Source organism: Cnephaeus nilssonii (assembly GCF_951640355.1).
Source record: "Cnephaeus nilssonii genome assembly, chromosome: X".
NCBI classification, from domain to species: Eukaryota; Metazoa; Chordata; class Mammalia; order Chiroptera; family Vespertilionidae; genus Cnephaeus; species Cnephaeus nilssonii.
The window spans coordinates 124,208,852-124,227,576 of NC_137071.1; the positions used below are offsets into that span (position 1 = coordinate 124,208,852).

The following is an 18,725-nucleotide window of genomic DNA, read 5'->3' on the forward strand; positions in this document are numbered from 1 at the left end:
CATAGCTATGTGGGATGAAAGTTCAGGAGAGAGACACTAGAGGGGTCCTTTTGAGCAGTGTGCAGGGTAACAGGGGTGTGAGACAGAAAGGATGGAGTCCAGGGAAATGAGTTAATGCTATAAGGTTTGGGGAATATATTTAAAGAAGGTTTAAGCAGGTTAAGGGTGAGGTCTAGGCTGGGTGGAAAAATATTAGCTATTACTTACTGACTACTTACTGTGTACCAGACTCTGCCCTCACTGTGCTAGGTACTTTATATATACATTATCTGAGTCCTTTTAAAAATCCTACCAAGTTGATGGTGATATCCCCAGTTTATTGATATGCAGTAGGTTTATGGACATTAGGATTAGCACTTGAGAAAGTGATGGGGCCCTAGCCAGTTTGGCTCAGTGGATAGAGCGTCAGCCTTGGACTGAAGGGTCCCAGATTTGATTCTGGCCAAGGGCACATGTCTGGGTTGTGGGCTCGATCCCTGGTAGGGGGCATGCAGGGGGCGGCCAATCACTGATTCTCTCTCATCATTGATGTTTCTCTCTCTCCCTCTCCCTTCCTCTCTGATCAATATATATATATATATATATATATACACACATACACACACACACACACACACACATACACTGAGTGGCCAGATTATTATGATCTCCGAACGCATAATAATTTGGCCACTCAGTAATTGATTTCAGAGTGAAAATTTGTATCTCAAATGGGTACCAAAAGTATTCTAGACTTTTGCTAAAGATCAACCGCCTATTTGCCCTGAGCTTTCTATCAGCCAGTGCAAAGGGGAAAACTGATCAGGTTCTCGATTTATAGTATCTTTGATATCAAATAAATGAGGTACTCAAGAGAAGTACACTGGGTGGCCAGATTATTATGCTTTCAGAGATCATAATAATCTGGCCACTCAGTGTATAAAAGCCCAGCAACTGGAATGGCAGAATAACCAGAATGACCGGAATGACCGGTGGTTATGATGTGCACTGCGGCAGCCAACCGGCCTGATCTGGGCCCCGATCGGACCCCCTGGTCCCCAATAGGCCCCCAACACCCTGATTGGGGGCGGGACCAGCCAGCCAACCAACCACGGCCTGATAGGCCCCCATTGGGGTGGGCCAGCCGGACCCCAACCATGCACGAATTTGTGCACCAGGCCTCTAGTAAATATATTTTAAAAAGAAAGTAATGGGATTCTGATCACAGGAAGTAAGTTTATGAGCATGATCTTGGCTGAAATAGTTGGAGCTCTGCCCTGTTCTTATTCTCCCTGCTGTGTGTGGCTGACTAAAAGATTTTAGGAGTTTGATCTTAGCCGGAGTTACTTGGAGGACTGCTGATGACTTCTTTGGCGAAGAAGGGTTTAATTTTGTGAGATTTCTACCTCATATACATGCAAACTCAAATTTTCAAAATTAAATATTTTTTAGACATTACAGTATGAAGTAAGTAACGTATGTTCACTGTAGAAAATTAGAAAATACAGATAAGGAAGAGGAAAATGATTACCTGTAATCCTTCACTCAGAACCACCATTGACAATAAAATACCCTTTTAGTCATTTGCATTTAATAAAGTAAAATGTTCAATAAAGTTTAAATTTTTTATTATATGTTGAAATAATAATTTGGATATATTGGTTAAATAAAATATTAAAATTTCACCTGTTTCTTTTAAAAAAAAATATTTTTACTGATTTCAGGAAGGGAGAGGGAGAGAGAGATAGAAACATCAATGATGAGAGCGAATCATGGATCGGTTGCCTTCTGCATGCCCTCTACTGGGGATCGAGCCTGCAACCTGGGCATGTGCCCTTGACCAGAATTGAACCCAGGACCCTTCAGTCCACAGGCCAATGCTCTATCCACTGAGCCAAACGGCTAGGGCTCACCTCTTTCTTTTTACCTTTTACATGTGGCTACTAGAACGTTTAAAATTACCTATTTGGCTCACATTATATTTCTATTGGACAACACTGCTCTAGAGTCTGTTTCTGCTTTGACCATTCTGAGTCTTTTTTAACAAAAAAATATTTTTATTGATATTTAGCGAGAAAGAAAGGGAGAGGGAGCGAGAGAAACATTAATGTGAGAGCAGAACATTGATCTGCTGCTTCCTGCACACCCCATAACAGGGATTGGGGATCTAGCCCTGACCAGAATCAAATCACCAACCTTTTGGTGCATGGGACAACACCCAGCCAACTGAGCCAAACTGGCCAGGGCCATTCTGAGTCTTAATGAAGTTTTACTGTCTGTACATTTTTAACTCTGTCATAAGTGTTTTAGGCCAGTGTAGTCCACTAGAACTTTTTGCACTGATGAAAATGTTTGATAATCTGCCCAATATGGTAACCTCTAGCCACTTGTGGCTATTTATTTTTACCAGAAATTATTTTTTAATTGATTGATTTCAGAGAGAGAGGGAGATGGAGAGAGAGGTAGAAACATCAATGATGAGAGAGAATCATTGATCGGCTGCCTCCTGGGATCCGAGCCCACAATCCGGGCATGTGCCCTTGACCGGAATTGAACCTGGGACACTTCAGTCCTCAGGCCAACGCTCTACCCACTGAGCCAAACTGGCTAGGGCACACGTGGCTATTGATCACTTGAATTATAGCTAGTGTGATGGAGGAACTGCTTTTAAAATTTTACTTAATTTGTATTAATTTAAATGTAAATAATCATGTGTACTGGACAGCACAGTTATAGGCCTTATCAAAATAAAATTTCCATAAACCTTGGCTGACTTTGTCTTTTCTAGTTGTGTCGGTGTTGAAGAGGAGAAGGCTGCTGACATTGACCTCTACCACTGCCCCAACTGTGAGGTCTTACATGGGCCTTCCATTAGTAAGTAGATCTTGGGATTTCCAAGAGAGCATGGGCCAGAGGAGAGACAAAGCAAAGGAAGCTTGGAAGGGAGATTGCCTTTGTGTGGGTGCTTCAGATTCATCTCCCTTGGGAAATAGCAGAGACTATATAGGCCCTGCAGGACAGCAGCCGCCCCACGGAGAGGGCAGAGTGCAGATCTTCACCTCCCTCCCTTCCTGGGGATTTCTCAGAAGAAGCACCTATCCTCACTAAGAACTTTCCTGAGTCTGTGAGGGCCTTGTTGACTCCAGGTGCTCCAAAGGGGTTATTAGATTGGAAGAGAAGCAGGGTCTGCCGAGGCCATTCTGATTCATGGTCTCATGTCTTTTTCTGGCTCAGTGAAAAAACGCCGTGTGTCTTCAAAAGGGCATGATGCACACAAGGGGAAGCCAGTGAAAACTGGAAGCCCTACATTCATTCGAGAGCTCCGCGGTCGGACCTTTGACAGGTGAGTACCTGTACCCCAAGTGCTGGTGACCTCTATGGCTCTGGGAAGCTGGGACCCTCTCCTTTCCAGCTTTCCCGCTGGCTGTCCCATTAGGTGCTTCCCCCACTTGGAGGTGTCTACGGGGCTCTGTGAGTTCCCTCTGGAGAGGGGTCTTCTGTTTTAGTCAGTTGCTGAGAAACATTGCTAGAGTTTCATGTGATGTACAGAGTACATTAAGGTCTACTTGTGGAAACTTTTGATAGATTAGGAGGCAGTTTTGCTCAAGTCGGACGAGGATATTTACATGCACCCGCAGATTGTGACAACTAGGAGTCTTAAAGATCCGAAAGTTTAAATTCTCATTGTAAAGACAAGGAATCTCTTTTAAAAAATAAAGAAAAATATGAGGATCATATCTGTCTTTTGCAATCAAAAGAAAGTTTTCCTTTTAAAAAAAATTAAGATGGGCGTATTAAAAATAAATTACATCAATTGTACAAAAATAATGAGTTAAAAAAGTTAATGAATGAAGGTACTCTCTTTTGCTTAGTTTTTAATTCATTTGATCATTTTTAGCTTTCCTATAACTGAAGTGTTGTTTAGAATTATAACTTTTTCTTTAACTTAATATTTTTTGTTTTGTTTATGTAAAGGCAGTGAGTTTCCTTTCTACCTCAGGCCCCTCAGATCTCTTCTCGAAATTTAACCAATTTCTTGTGCATTCTTTCAGAAGTAGTTTTTGCGTATATAAGAATGTGGTCCTGGCTGGTTGCTCAGTGGTTAGAGCTTCGGCCTGTGGATCGAAGGGCCTCAGATTTGATTCCCAGTCAAGGGCATGTATCTCAGTTGCAGGTCCAATCCGGTCAGGGTGTGTGCAGGAGGCAACCAATTGATGTTTCTCTCACGTTGATGTTTCTCTCTCCCCCTCCTCCCTCCCTCCCACTCTCTCTAAAAATCAATGGGGAAAAAAATCCTCAGGTGAGGATTAAAAAAATAAAAATAAAAAGAATGTATGTGTTTGTGTGTGTATTAATTATTCTTTTAAAAATTACAAATAGAAACACTCTATATTCTGCATCTTGCTTTTTTTAACCTAAAATTATATACCTTTAAACATTTTTATTGATTTTTAGAGAGAGGAAGGGAGAGCGGGAGAGGGAGAGACATCGATTAGTTGCCTCTCGAACGCACTCTTACTGGGGATCAAACCCGCAACCTGGTTATGTGCCCTGACTAGGAATTAAACTCACAACCTTTGGTGCATGGAACGATTTTCCAACCAACTGAGCCACACCAGTCAGGGCTAAAATTATATATCTTGAAGATCAGTCCATATTAACACATGCACATGTTCTTTATTATTTTTCATGGATGTTTAGTGTTCCATTGTATGGATATATAAATTTATTTAACCAATCCTCTATTGATGAACATTTAAATGGATCCTAGTATTTTGCTGTTAGAAAAAAATACTGCAGTAAATGTCTTTATATGCATATGTGGATAATTTTATTTATAGATTTATTACCTAGCAGTGAAATTGCTAGGTCAAAGAGTATGTGCTTTAAAAATTTTTACAAATATTGCCAAATTTTTTGCAAAGTGGCTATATTTCACACTCCCACTAGACAACCATTAGACAGTGTGTGAAAGTATCTAATTTCCTGTATCCTGGCCAGAACTGTTTACTATCAACCTTTTTTTTTTTGCTTGTTTGTTTGTTTGTTTATTTATTTATTTAATTTTTATTCATTTTAGAGATGAAGGGAGAGGGAGAAAGAGATAGAAACATCAGTGATGAGAGAGAATCTTTGATTGGCTGCCTCCTGCATGCCCCCTACTGGGGATCGAGCCTGCAACCTGGTCATGTGCCCTTGATCGGAATGGAACCTGGGACCCTTCACTCTGCAGGCCGACACTCTGTCCACTGAGCGAAATCGGCTAGGGCTTTTTTGCTTTTCTGATAAGATAAAAAATGAAATGTTTCCACTTGATTTCTTTAATTATGAAGAAGACATATTTTTGTATGTTTATAAATCATCCTATTCCTTTCTCTGTTACTGCTTGCTTATGTTATTTGACTGTTTTTTCTATTGGGTTGCTGCTTATTTCTTACTGATTTATGATAGCTTTCCTTGAAGAAAATTTTAATTTTTATGTAAATTTCTTTTACTATTTTTAGTAGGTGCTGCGCCTTGTCTCTCATGTTTGTTTTTTTTTTGTACTACATGTATTTATTTTTTCCAATTTAATCTTTGAATTGTCTAGAGTTATAGTAGTAGTGCGGTAGACAGTGAGCATAATATTTTTCCAGATGTTTGTCTCAACACAACTTACCAAATAGTCCCATCTTTTCTCCAGCATGATTTTTTTTAAAGAAACCTCCTGTTTTCTAGTTAACTATGTGTGTTGAGTGATTGTAAAAATTATTTTTGTTTTTTTCATAAGTCTTTTCTCTTTATTTGCCAATATTTTAAATGGGGTACTGCTGCTCTGAGTTAGAATAAATTAGCTAAACTTGTCATCTATGTCTTTTCTTCGTGGGCAGGCTGTTGATTGATGTCTTCCTTTGACTTCCAGAGAAGAGCACCCTATTGACAGGATATCCTGGGTTAAGCTTTCCACCTCTACCAGTGACCTGGCCTCTTGCCTTGGATAGGTCCTTTCTTCCCTGGCACATGAAGTTTATGCCATTAGTTGCCAGCCCATCTTAGATCCCCTCAGCAAGATCCCACCCCATAAGGGAACGGTAGCATCTAGTGAGGCCTTCGGTGGCAGGGCCTCTGGGGCTCAGGGTTTCTCTCCTATGGCCTACAGCTCAGATGAAGTGATTCTGAAGCCCACTGGAAGTCAGCTGACCGTGGAATTCCTGGAAGAGAATAGCTTCAGTGTGCCCATCCTAGTCTTGAAGAAGGATGGATTGGGGATGACGCTACCCTCACCATCATTCACTGTGAGGGACGTGGAACACTATGTTGGTAAGCAACACAGACCTTCTTAACTGTGATATTGTTCACTCTCATTAAGACCTGTGACCCCTCCCTTCAATCTACCTTTTGAATTTCCTTTCTAACCATCTTGGGAATCTCAGGTGAAGTGCTTGCTCAGAGTCATTCTTTGGCGAAGCTAGAACCAAAATCCTGTCCTCCTCCTCCTCCTTTTTCCTAACAGATCACAAAACCCCAGGCGGAGCCCCATTTTTTAACCTGGGCAGTACCAGAAATTGTAATGGTCTCTCTGTCCTTGCTTGAAATGAGAAAGCTTTTGACTTTTGCCCTCACATGCCAGTTTTCTTCTGAGCATGAGTTTTGGGGGATAGGAGGAGGAAAAGTGAGGAAGCAGGACCTAGGCAGGTGGATTGTATTATGAGAGGCTGTGTGTCAGGCAGTTCTGTTGCCCTAGCAGTCCTGGATCCAGCACGTAGAGTACTAGGGATTCCTACACTCATCTCTCAGACATGCACATACAAATACAATGTTTGAGGAGAGAGGTTTTGAGTGCAGGCCATTCTAGGGATTGGTAAGGGGATGAGAGGTGCTTTCCCGGTCTCTGAGACCACTTGGTACAGAACCCATCTCTTTACTCCAGGTTCTGACAAAGAGATTGATGTGATTGATGTGGCGCGCCAGGCCGACTGCAAGATGAAGCTCGGCGACTTTGTGAAATATTACTACAGTGGGAAGAGGGAGAAAGTCCTCAATGTCATTAGTTTGGAATTCTCTGATACCAGGTAGGAGAGATGGGGGTGAGTAAAAAGCCTCACAAATGCCTGGAACTTATCATATACTGAGTATATGTTAGTGTTCCTTTCCCTTCCTCCGTGGTTACTGCCTTTGGGATGGGGAGCTGCTTTATACTTTTCTAGGGTTGATGCTCACATAACAACCAAATCGTATTTCTCCTTCACAGTTTCTAGCGTTGGATAGATTATATAGTAGCTAATTTAATTGATTTTTATCTCCTTCAAGACCAGGGCAGCTTTCTTAGACCTTCTGATATTTAGAATGTGGCATGGTCATTTGTTTAACTCCCAGGATAGGTCCTCTGTCCCTAGAAATAGATTTACTAAAATTACCCCCAAATAATTTCTCTAAGGATAAGGTTCCTTAGATTTAAAAAAGAAGGAAAAAAGCTTATGACCTTTATTTTATTTTATTTTATTTTATTTTATTTTTTTTAAATATATTTTATTGATTTTTTACAGAGAGGAAGGGAGAGGGATAGAGAGCTAGAAACATCGATGAGAGAGAATCATCGACCAGCTGCCTCCTGCACACCCCCTACCAGGGATGTGCCCGCAGCCAATGTACATGCCCTTGACCGGAATCGAACCTGGGACCCTTCAGTCCACAGACCGACGCTCTATCCATTGAGCCAAACCGGTTTCGGCAGCTTATGACCTTTAAATGATTCTGTCTGGACTTATATACTCAATAGATATATGTAGTCTTCTCTGTGCTCAAAACCATGGGAGATCCCAAAAATCATAACACATCCTTTTGCACTTAGGAAGAGTACTGTCTGATTGTTTACTTCTTTAACCTTTAATTTTGACATAATTATAGATTCACAGGCAGTTGCAAAAAAATGTACAGGGGGGTCCCATGAATCTTTCATCCAGTTTTCCTCAATAGCAACATCTTATAATAACTATAGTACAATATTGAAACCCTTGCTATTGGTTTTAACATGCAAAGTTAACCTGAAGGTGTTTAAAAAAACTGATTGTTTATACCTCACTTAATTTTGAAAGACTATTTCAAGCAGCTTACAGAGATGCCAAGAGGGGGAAAAAGAGAAAATTGGAATAAAAGGAAAACAAAAGAGGGGAGATAAGATACATCTGGTGGGTCATCTGCCCACAAAATGCATGTATGAATGTCTGGATAGTTGATGGAGAAGGACTTTAGAATTTTCACTGAATTTCTTGAGGGTCAGAATAAAGAAGGGAATGCAATAGTACAGACTTTGTGGTTTTCACATAGTATAAAACAACCATATGTTTGAGAGAAACACTTCTTTACCTGGAACTGAGCCCAGAGAGGTTTCTCTAAAGGTTCCTCATAAAGAAGACACTATGAGATGGGGACAATACAATTAACTGTTATAAACCAAGTGTCAAATGGGGTTGGAGCGGGGTATGAACATTTAGTAGAAGACATGATCGCCTTTGACTGAGGAAGGCTGTGGAGCTGGGACTTGGGACTTCTAGAGCTGAGTGGAATGAGGATGCTGACCAGATTTATAGAAATAAGTATTCTATGTACCCTTGGGAATTCTGTGGAGAGAACAACTTTGTCTTTATGGACTCTCACTGAAACGGAGGGCATTTTATTCAGACTTCAACCTCAATTCCTAATCAGCTGACATCTGTTCTCCATCCCTTCCTTGCTAGGCTTTCTAACCTTGTGGAGACACCCAAGATTGTTCGGAAGCTCTCATGGGTGGAGAACTTGTGGCCCGAGGAGTGTATCTTTGAGAGACCCAATGTGCAGAAGTACTGCCTTATGAGCGTGCGGGATAGCTATACAGACTTCCACATTGACTTTGGCGGCACCTCAGTCTGGTACCATGTGCTCAAGGTAGGAGTGTGTATGGCTTCTGGAGGCAGCCAGGCCTTGGACCACTCTGTTTTTTTCAGGTGGCAGCACAAAACAGGCTGCTGCGGCCTTCCTGCCTCCCACGATTGGGTATTTAGTGAGTATGCCATGTAAACTGTCTCTACTTCACAGTTGGTGCTTAACATGTTTTTCAGTAACAGCAGATGCCTAAAATTTTCTCCAACTACTATCTTCTTAATTGAACCAATATACACTACCACTGTGTGCAAATGTCCATATTTACTGCTGAAATTCCTGGTAACTTGAGAACTTCCCTTCCCCCGAACTTTATTGAGGCATACTTTAGCATATAAGAGCTAATATGCTAATTAGACTGAACAGCAGAATGACCATCCAGACAAAGCTGGGGCTGTGAGGGCTGGCTGGGGCTGCAAGGGGCTGTGAGGGCCGAGTTCCTTGCACGAATTTCGTGCATCAGGCCTCTACTATACCATAAAATGAATGTTTTAAGTGTATGGTTTGATGAGTTTTGATGCTTTTGTATATCTATATCTATATCTATCTATCTATATAAAAGCCTAAGCAACCATTACAACCGGTCGACCAAACAACTGGTCGACCAGTCGCTATGACACACACTGACCACCAGGGGCAGATGCTCAATGCAGGAGCTGCCCCCTGGTGGTCAGTACGCTCCCACAGCTAACCTCCTGCGATCCCTCCCCCCAGTCAGCCAACCTCCCGCGGTCCCTCCCTCCGGACTGGGCTGGCCCCGATCAGCTCTGATTGCTGGCCAGGCAGAGGGACCCCACCTGTGCATGAATTCGTGCACGGGACCTCTAGTAGTTGTATAACTTCCACCACCATCAGGACAGAGCATATATGAGTTTTCTTTTAATGTCAGCCTTCCTATAGATAATTTTCCTTTTAGTTGTTATAATTAGCATATCAATTGTTAATGACTACAAAGGATTTTTGAGGTCTAGAAAACACATTTAAAGAATTTTGATTGTTTTCCACCATTGTTCACACTATTTAGTTTTCTTTTCAGAAATGTCAAGGATAGAGCAGAAAATGGACATGGCTCTTGTCCAACTGATCACCAACGCTGAACTAATTGTTTCCATTGTTTTCTCATGAAGAAATTAGAGCATTTATTTATTTATTTTAAAAATATTTTTATTTATTTTAGAGAGGAAGGGAGAGACAGAGAGAGATAGAAACATCAATGATGAGAGAGAATCATAGATTGGCTGCCTTCTCTCACCCATGGGGGATCAAGCCCACAATCCGGGCATGTGTCCTGACCAGGAATCGAATCCTGACCGCCTGGTTCATGGGTCAATGCTCAACCACAGAGCCACACCAGCCGGGCTGGAGCATTTTTTAAAAAAATATATTTTATTGATTTCTTACAGAGAGGAAGGGAGAGGGATAGAGAGTTGGAAACATCGATGAGAGAGAAACATGGATCAGCTGCCTCCTGCACACCCCCTACTGGGGATGTGCCCGCAACCAAGGTACATGCCCCCGACCGGAATCGAACCTGGGACCTTTGAGTTCGCAGGCCGATGCTCTATCCACTGAGCCAAACCAGCCGGGGCTGGAGCATTTTTTTTCTTTTGATCTTTATTGTTGAAAGTATTACATAGGTCCTCTCTCCCCACCCCCATTAACCCCTTCCAGCCCCCTCCTGTTGGCTGGAGCATTTAAATGAAGAGCTATTATGCAAATGTTACATTTAACTTTTTTATTTTTACTTATTTTATTTTTTAATATTTTTTATTGATTTCAGAGAAGGGAGAGGGAGAGAGAGATAGAAAACATCAATGATGAGAGTATCATTGATCTGCTGCCTCCTGCACGTCCCCCCCATTGGGGATCAAGCCCGCATCCTGGACGTGTGCCCTGACTGGGAATCGAATTGCAACCTTCTGGTTCATAGGTTGATGCTCAACCACTGAGCCACGCCAACCAGGCAGACATTTTTATTTTTAAATAAATTTTTATTGGAAAAATACAAAAATAACAGGAAGAATTTCTGTGTCCTTTATTCAGATTCTCCAAAGGTTACCATCTTTCTTTCTCTAAAGCAAACATAATAAAATGATTTTATATATAGATTTTTTCTGAAACATTTGAGAGTAGTTGCAGACATGTTGTCCCTTTATCTCATAATAATTCAGTGTGTATTTCTTAAACACAAGGGCATTATATTATAGTTATCAAAATCAGGAAATTAATACTGATATAATACTATTATTTAATCTACAGATCTGATTCAAATTTATCTAATTGTACAATAGATAATTTTTAAAGATAATTTCTTCTGTTGCTTTTCTTCATTGAAATTTATAATGAAATATTGGTTAAAGTAATAAAGCTGTGGGTTGGGATATTTTTGTGCTAGTGGGTTTTTGTGTCTTTTCTGCCAAATTATCTATCTGGTGATTATCCAGGCAAAATATAATTAGGAAATAAAATGTTCTTTTAGCAGATAATCACCTAACATAAAATCTTTCAGAAGTCCTTAGGCGATTACTGAACTTTTAAACTTTTATTAGCTTTGATTGTAGGTTTGAGAAGGAATACTCTCTGTAAATGGCATTTAAAGGCAAATTCAATTTCTTCTCATTGGTAATGTGGCCTTAAATTCTCCTAGGGTTAGTAGTATTGATCTTTTTATCCGTAGAGGCCATTTTTCATTTGGTATTGCATGAAAAATAGGAGCCTTTGGTGTACATTTGTGCTAAGTTGAACAATTTTGTTTGAAATACTCTTTTTAAATGATTTTTGTCAATATCATAGAAGCTTAAAAGTGAAAAAGCACCTTTTGAAGTTTTCCAAATTCCAATAAAATGATCTTTGGATGGGTTTGGAAAAGAATTCTGGCATACTACGTGGTCTTAGAGCATGGGAGAGAGAATATCCTTTTGGAGACCCCCTTGAGGACTTTTCTGGAAACCCTTGATGTTTTTGGCATTTCACCCTCTTTTTGTTTCAGGGTGAGAAGATCTTCTACTTGATCCGCCCAACAAATGCCAACCTGACTCTCTTTGAGTGCTGGAGCAGCTCCTCCAACCAGGATGAGATGTTCTTTGGGGACCAGGTGGACAAGTGCTACAAGTGTTCTGTGAAGCAAGGACAGACACTTTTCATTCCCACAGGTCTTTCCTGGGCCCCTCTGGGAGCATTTGAGGAGGGCAGGAAGAGGAAAGCTTGGGGCATCAGAGCCAGCCCCTTCCTATAATGTGTTGATGTGATTATGTGGGATATCCCTTTCCTATCAGCTGAAGGCTCAGAACTGGACATCAAGAAAATTCACATGGTGGCCAGTGAGCAGTATAGCCACTTGGGAAGGCTAATGGTGGGGAGGCCCAGGAGGAGGTTAATAGACTTCTTTGCACTGGGCTACTTGGTGATAGAGAGCAGAACTCTCAGCCCTATGACTCTAGTGATGGTGACTGGGAGGCTGGCATTGCAGGCTATAAATCAGAGACATGGGGGGAGGGTGGGCCTTTCTCTAAAACAATACATGCCTAAGCTTCACCCCTAGAATTATGAATTTGTAGGTCTTGAGTGGGATCTGAGTGTGTGTATTTTGAAAAAGTCCTCCCAGTTGTCTCAGTTTGGGGAAAGTTGACATCTTTACTATGTTGAGTCTCCCATTAACACAGTAAGTCTCTCCATTTATTTAGATTTTCTTGATTTCTTAATTTCAGAGTTAGTGTTGAATTTTCTCAAAACGTTTGGTAGAATTCTCAAGTCCAATTTCATGGACCTAGGGATTTCTTTTGGGGGGAAGTTTTTAATTAGCATTCAATTTTCTTAAACTTTATTAGGGCATTCAAATTATTTCATAATGGGTGAGTTGTGATAGTTTGTACTTCTAAGGAGAATTGGTCCATTTTTTCTAAGTTGTGAGATTTGTGTGCGTAGAGTTGTTCATAGTATTTTCTTATTATCCGTTTGATGTCTTCCAATTCTCTAGTGAAATCCTGTTTCATTCCTGATATTAGTTATTTGTGCCTTCTCTTCTGTGTGAATATTGATGGAGGTTTATCTTTTTTTTCCCCCCGAGGTTTATCATTTTTATTGAACTTTAAAAAACACTCATTTCATTGATTTTTCTCTGTTGTCTTTCTGTTTTCATTTTCACTGATTTCTGCTTTTATCGTTGTTTTTCTTCCTTCTGCTTGCTTTGGGTTTATTTTGCTTTCCCTTTTCCAGTCTTGAGACAAGAGCTTAGATAATCAATTCCAGACTTTCCCTGTTTTCTTTTATATATATATTGATTGATTTCAGAGAGGAAGGGAGAGTGAGAGATAGAAACATCAATGGTGAGAGAGAGTCATTGATCAGCATGCCCCCTACTGGGGATCGAGCCTGCAACCCGGGCATGTGCCCTGACCAGGAATCAAACTGTGACCTCCTGGTTCATAGGTCAACGCTCAACCACTGAGCCACGCTGGCAGAGCTGTATCATGTTTATTGATTTGTGGATATTATACCAACCTTGCATCCCACTGGATCATGGTGTGTGATCTTTTTTAAAAAAATATATTTTATTGATTTTTTACAGAGAGGAAGGGAGAGGGATAGAGAGTTAGAAACATCGATGAGAGAGAAACATCGATCAGCTACCTCCTGCACTCCTCCTATTGGGGATGTGCCCGCAACCAAGGTACATGCCTTTGACCGGAATCGAATCAGTCCACAGGCCGATGCTCTATCCACCAAGCCAAACCGGCTAGGGCGTGTGTGATCTTTTTTATTGCTGGATCCGGTTTACTAATATTTTGTTGAGGATTTTAGCATCTATGTTCATAAGGGATATTGGCCTATAATTTTCTTTCTTTGTAGTGTCTTTATTGATTTTGGCATTAGGATAATGCTGGTCTTGTAAAATGAGCTTGGGTGTCCTCCCTCCTCTTGAATTTTTTGGAATAGTTTGAGAAGGATATGTTTTAATTCTTCTCTGAATGTTTGGTAAAATTCACCTGTGAAGCCATTCAGTCCAGGACTTCTGTTTGTTGGGAGTTTTTTTGATTACTGCTTCAATTTCACTAATTGTCATCTGTCTATTCAGGTTCTCTGATTCTTTCTGATTCAGTTTTGGAAGATTGTATGTTTTTAGGAATTTATGCATTTCTTCAGATTGTCCAATTTATTGGCATATAGTTTTTCATAATATTTTGTTGCAATCCTTTTTATTTCTTTCATGTCAGTTGTTACTCTCCTCTTTCATTTCTGATTTTATTTATTTGGGTCCTCTTTTTTTCTTTTTTTTAAAATATATTTTATTGATTTTTTACAGGGAAGAGAGAGGGATAGAGAGTTAGAAACATCGACGAGAGAGAATCATCGATCAGCTGCCTCCTGCACACCCCCCACTGGGGATGTGCCTGAAACCAAGGTACATGCCCTTGACCGGAATCGAACCTGGGACCCTTCAGTCCGCAGGCCGACGCTCTATCCACTGAGCCAAACCCGTTTCGGCCTCTTTTTTTCTTGATGAGTCAGATTAAAGGTTTGTCAATTGTGTTTATGTTTTCTAAGAACTAGCTCTTGGTTTCATTGATCTTTTGTATTGTTTTTTAAGACTGTTTCTTTTATTTCTGCTCTGATCTTTATTATTTCCTTCCTTACTCACGTTGGGCTTTATTTATTGTTCTTTTTCAAGTTCCTTTAAGTGTAAAGTTAAATGGTTTATTTGAGATTTTTGTTTCTTGAGATAGGCCTGTAATGCTAGGAATTTCCTTCTAAGGACTGCTTTCACAGTGTCCCATAGGTTTTGGGTGGTTGTGTTCTCATTTTCATTTATTTCAAGATATCTTTTGATTTCTTCCTTGATCTCATTGTTACCTTATTCATTGTTTTAGTAGTAACATGCTATTAAGCCTCCAGGTGTTTGTGTTTTTCATATTTTTCTTGTGGTTGATTTCTAGTTTCATACCATTATGATCAGAGAAGATGCTTGATATGATTTCAATTTTCTTAAATTTATTGAGACTTGTTTTGCATCCTAACATGTGGTCTATCCTAGAAAATGTTCCATGTGCACTTTGAAAAGAATGTATATTCTGCTTCTTGAGGTGAAATGCTCTGAAGATATCAGTTAAATCCATCTGATCTAGTGTGTCATTTAAGGTCCTCGTTTCTTTGTTTATTTTCTGTCTGGAAGATCTATCCATTGATGTCAATGGGTGTTAAAATACCCTATGATGACAGTGTTACTGTTAGTCTCTCCCTTTATATCCATCAAGATTTGCTTTACATATTTAGGTGCTCCCATGTTGGGTAATTATTATAAATATATTTGAAACCTCCTGTATGCTCTCAATTACATTCACATTTTTCTCTCTCAGAGCTAGCCATTGTCCTGAAGTTGGTGATTATCATTCTTATGCATTTTGATCCTTTTACTATATAGGATGCCTCATTAAGCAATGTGTGATATTGTTTTACATGTTTTTGAATGATCTATTAATGGAATTATCATATTAGAGATAATATTCTTTTTAACTTGGCTTTCCCCCCCTGGACATTGTGATTGTGAGATCCATTTTGAATCAAGTAGCTGAAATTAATTTATTTTACTTGCTTTCCAGTGTTCTGTTGTATGAGTATATGGCAGTTTATTCATTCTTCTGTAGATGAGCATTTCACTGAAGAATTATGAGCAGGGGATAACATAGGCAGATTTGTATTTTAGATATATCACTTTGGGTTGGGTTCTGAAAGATAGACTTCAGAGGTTGAGATTGGTGTAGAGCAATGGCTTGCAAACACTTTGCACTCAGGACCCCTTTATACTCTTAAATATTATTGAGGACCCAAAAGAGCATTTACTTTTTGGTTTATATTAATAATTTCTCATATTATAAATTAAAACAGAAAATGCAAATATATATATTAATCCATTCGGAGATAATAGTAAGAAGCTTATTACGTCAATATTTATGAAAAATAACTATTTTCAAACCAAAACAAAATTTAGTTGAGAAGATTGACATTTACATTTTGCAAATATTTTTAATGTTTGGGCTAACAGAAAACAACTGGATCCTCAAATCTGCTTCTGCATATGGTGATATCATGTTATATACCCTTTGGAAAAATTTCACTGTATACTCGTGAGAGAATGAGGGTGAAGTGAAAAAGACAAATCACATCTCAGTATTATCATGAGCATAGTTTTAATCTTCTATATGCTCTGAAAGAGTTTCAGGGATCCCCTAGGGTTTCCTGGACCACAACTTAAAAACTGCTGGTGTAGAGGAGCCAGTTTCGAGACTGTTGCAAGTAGCCTAGGTGCGAGATAATGAGGGGTCTGACCACAGCATTGGTAGGATGGATGGATGATGTATGGATGGAGAAGGGGAGGTGAATATGAGAGAGATTTAAGGAGAAAAATCAGAAAATTTTCAGAAGGTGGTATAGCGTTAAGCGCAAGGAGAATAGAGTTCCAACTTAGGTGCATGCTTTACAACCAACCTGTGAAGTGGACATTTAGCTAGAAATGGCAGAATTTGAACCCAGATCTGTCCAACACAAGAACTCTTTGTTTTATCTACAGCAGAGTTAGAAGCGGCAGTCATGGCAAGGAGGTGATGCCCTTCTCAGAGACAAGAGAGAGGATGGGTGAGGCAACAGAGAGATTTTGAAGAGGAGAGGAGGGAATTAGGAGTTTATTAACCCCATAGATAGTTCCAGTTCAGGGTTCTAATGATGGCAGACTTTGCCAGGGTGTGTTTTGGGAGAATGGAGGAACCTAAAATGCTCAGAACCAGAGGAACTTAGAATGTTCTGAGTTACTGCCAAGCTGTCTGCTATAAGGAGTTGTGTTTGAGCTGAGTTGGGAGTGGAGATGTCTTCTAGCTCTGATTTTGCCATATTGCACTGCAGGATGGATTCATGCTGTGCTGACCCCGGTGGACTGCCTTGCCTTTGGAGGAAACTTCTTACACAGCCTTAACATCGAAATGCAGCTCAAGTGAGTCCTGAGGCTGTGGTGATCCCAAGTTGGCCATTCCCAGTGGCTGCTAGAGGCTTTGAGTTCTCCTGTATAGTAAGGAGTGCAGCATCCAAGGAGGCAAGATGATCAGAAAGAAATGGATACTGGTTCCTCATGCTCTTCGGTCTGAGGATGAATACCTCTTCCTCACTTTGTAGTTATGTGATTTTGGGCAAGTCACATAACCTTTTTTTAAAATCCTCACCTGAGGATATATTTATTGATTTTTAGAGAAAGAGGGAGTGAAGCAGAGACAGAGACAGAGACAGACAGACAGACGGACAGACACATTGATGTGAGAGAGAAACATCAATCAGTTGCCTCCCGAACATACCCTGACGGGATCGAACCTGCAACCTAGGTATGTGCCCTGACCGGGAATCGAACCTGAAACCTTTGGTGTACAGGACAATGCTCCAACCAACTGAACCACCTGGCCAGGGCAAGTTACATAACCTTTGAGCCCAAGTTTCCTAACCCATAAAGTATGGTCTTACAGGGTAGTTTTGAGGATTAGAGATAATGGATATACAGCAGGAGTGGGGAACCTTTTTTCTGCCAAGGGCCATTTGGATGTTTATAATACCATTCTTGGGCCATACAAAATTATCAACTTAAAAATTACCCTGCTACCCCAGCTGGCATGGCTCAATGATTGAGCATTGGCCTATAAACTAGGAGGTAACGGTTTGATTCCCGGTCAGGGTACATGCCCGGGTTGCGGGCTTGACCCCCAATGTGTGGCATGCAGGAGGCAGCTGATCAATGATTCTTTTTCATCATTGATATTTCTATCTCTTTCTCTCCCTCTCTTTTCCTTTCTGAAGTCAATAAAAATATACTTAAAAAAATTTTTAAATTAACATATTTGGTCAAACATTTAATTAACTCACCCTTAATTGCCTTCGCAGGGCCAGACCAAATGATTTTATGGGCCTTATATGGCCCGTGGGCCTGACATTCCCCACCCAGGCCCATGGGCCGTATATATGTTCTGATATAAAGCATCCAGAACAGTAGCTGATACATAGTAGATGCTCAGTAAACAGGATCCTTATCACTGTTGTGCCTGTTTTCCCCAGAGCCTATGAAATTGAAAAGCGGCTGAGCACTGCAGACCTCTTCAAGTTCCCCAACTTTGAGACCATCTGTTGGTATGTGGGAAAGCATATCCTGGACATCTTTCGAGGTATGAAGCCCTTTGCCAACTGTCCCTTTTATCTTAATCTCCTGAGCATGTGTGTGTGCCTGTATGCGTGTAACTATCACCTCAATTGAGGTACAGTACTATTCCGTCACCACAGAGATCTCCCTGGTGTTACCCATGTGTAGTCTCACCCACTCTCTTCCCTGCACTAACCATAACTTCTGGAAATCATTGTTCTGTTTTCCATCTCTATAATTTTGCATTTCAAGAATGTTATAAAACTGGAGTCATACAGTATGTGATCTTTTGTGATTGGCTTTTTTACTAAGCATAATGTTGGGGAGAGCATGGATTTAAACATTTTTATTTAGCAAAGGTGGCTGAGAAAATTGGGTAACAGTGAAATTATTCCTATTTCCTACCAATTAAAATAAGAAACTCAGTCTAGATAGTCTCAGAGTTTCCTGAGAAATTCTACTTCCCATGGGGACAAGGCTCAGTCCTGACCTTCCTGGTATTATTGTGTTGGTTCCGGGTCTCAGCCCAGGTGGAAGCTAACCTGCTGGGTGTCTTCTTGCCCACTCTGCTCTAAAATCAACTAGTTCCCTTGATTAGACCTGAGATTCTTCAAGATGACTTTGCCAGGAGGAATCAGTAACTCAGAGTTATAAAGAACCTCAGAGACCAATGAGTAGTCTC

At 40.4% G+C, this 18,725-nt stretch overlaps 1 protein-coding gene across 6 annotated transcripts in view; it reads left to right on the forward strand.

Annotated features, from left to right (window-relative positions):
• Window positions 1-18,725, forward strand: part of PHF8 (PHD finger protein 8) — an 80,504-nt gene that overhangs the window by 25,240 nt on the left and 36,539 nt on the right. For all 6 annotated transcript variants that reach the window (XM_079765011.1, XM_079765010.1, XM_079765012.1 and 3 more), the window contains 8 exons: window positions 2,768-2,853; window positions 3,214-3,322; window positions 6,119-6,279; window positions 6,890-7,031; window positions 8,697-8,883; window positions 11,867-12,029; window positions 16,771-16,858; window positions 17,962-18,068. In XM_079765011.1, coding sequence (XP_079621137.1) covers window positions 2,768-2,853; window positions 3,214-3,322; window positions 6,119-6,279; window positions 6,890-7,031; window positions 8,697-8,883; window positions 11,867-12,029; window positions 16,771-16,858; window positions 17,962-18,068 — 1,043 coding nt within the window. The remainder of the gene's footprint in view (window positions 1-2,767; window positions 2,854-3,213; window positions 3,323-6,118; window positions 6,280-6,889; window positions 7,032-8,696; window positions 8,884-11,866; window positions 12,030-16,770; window positions 16,859-17,961; window positions 18,069-18,725) is intronic.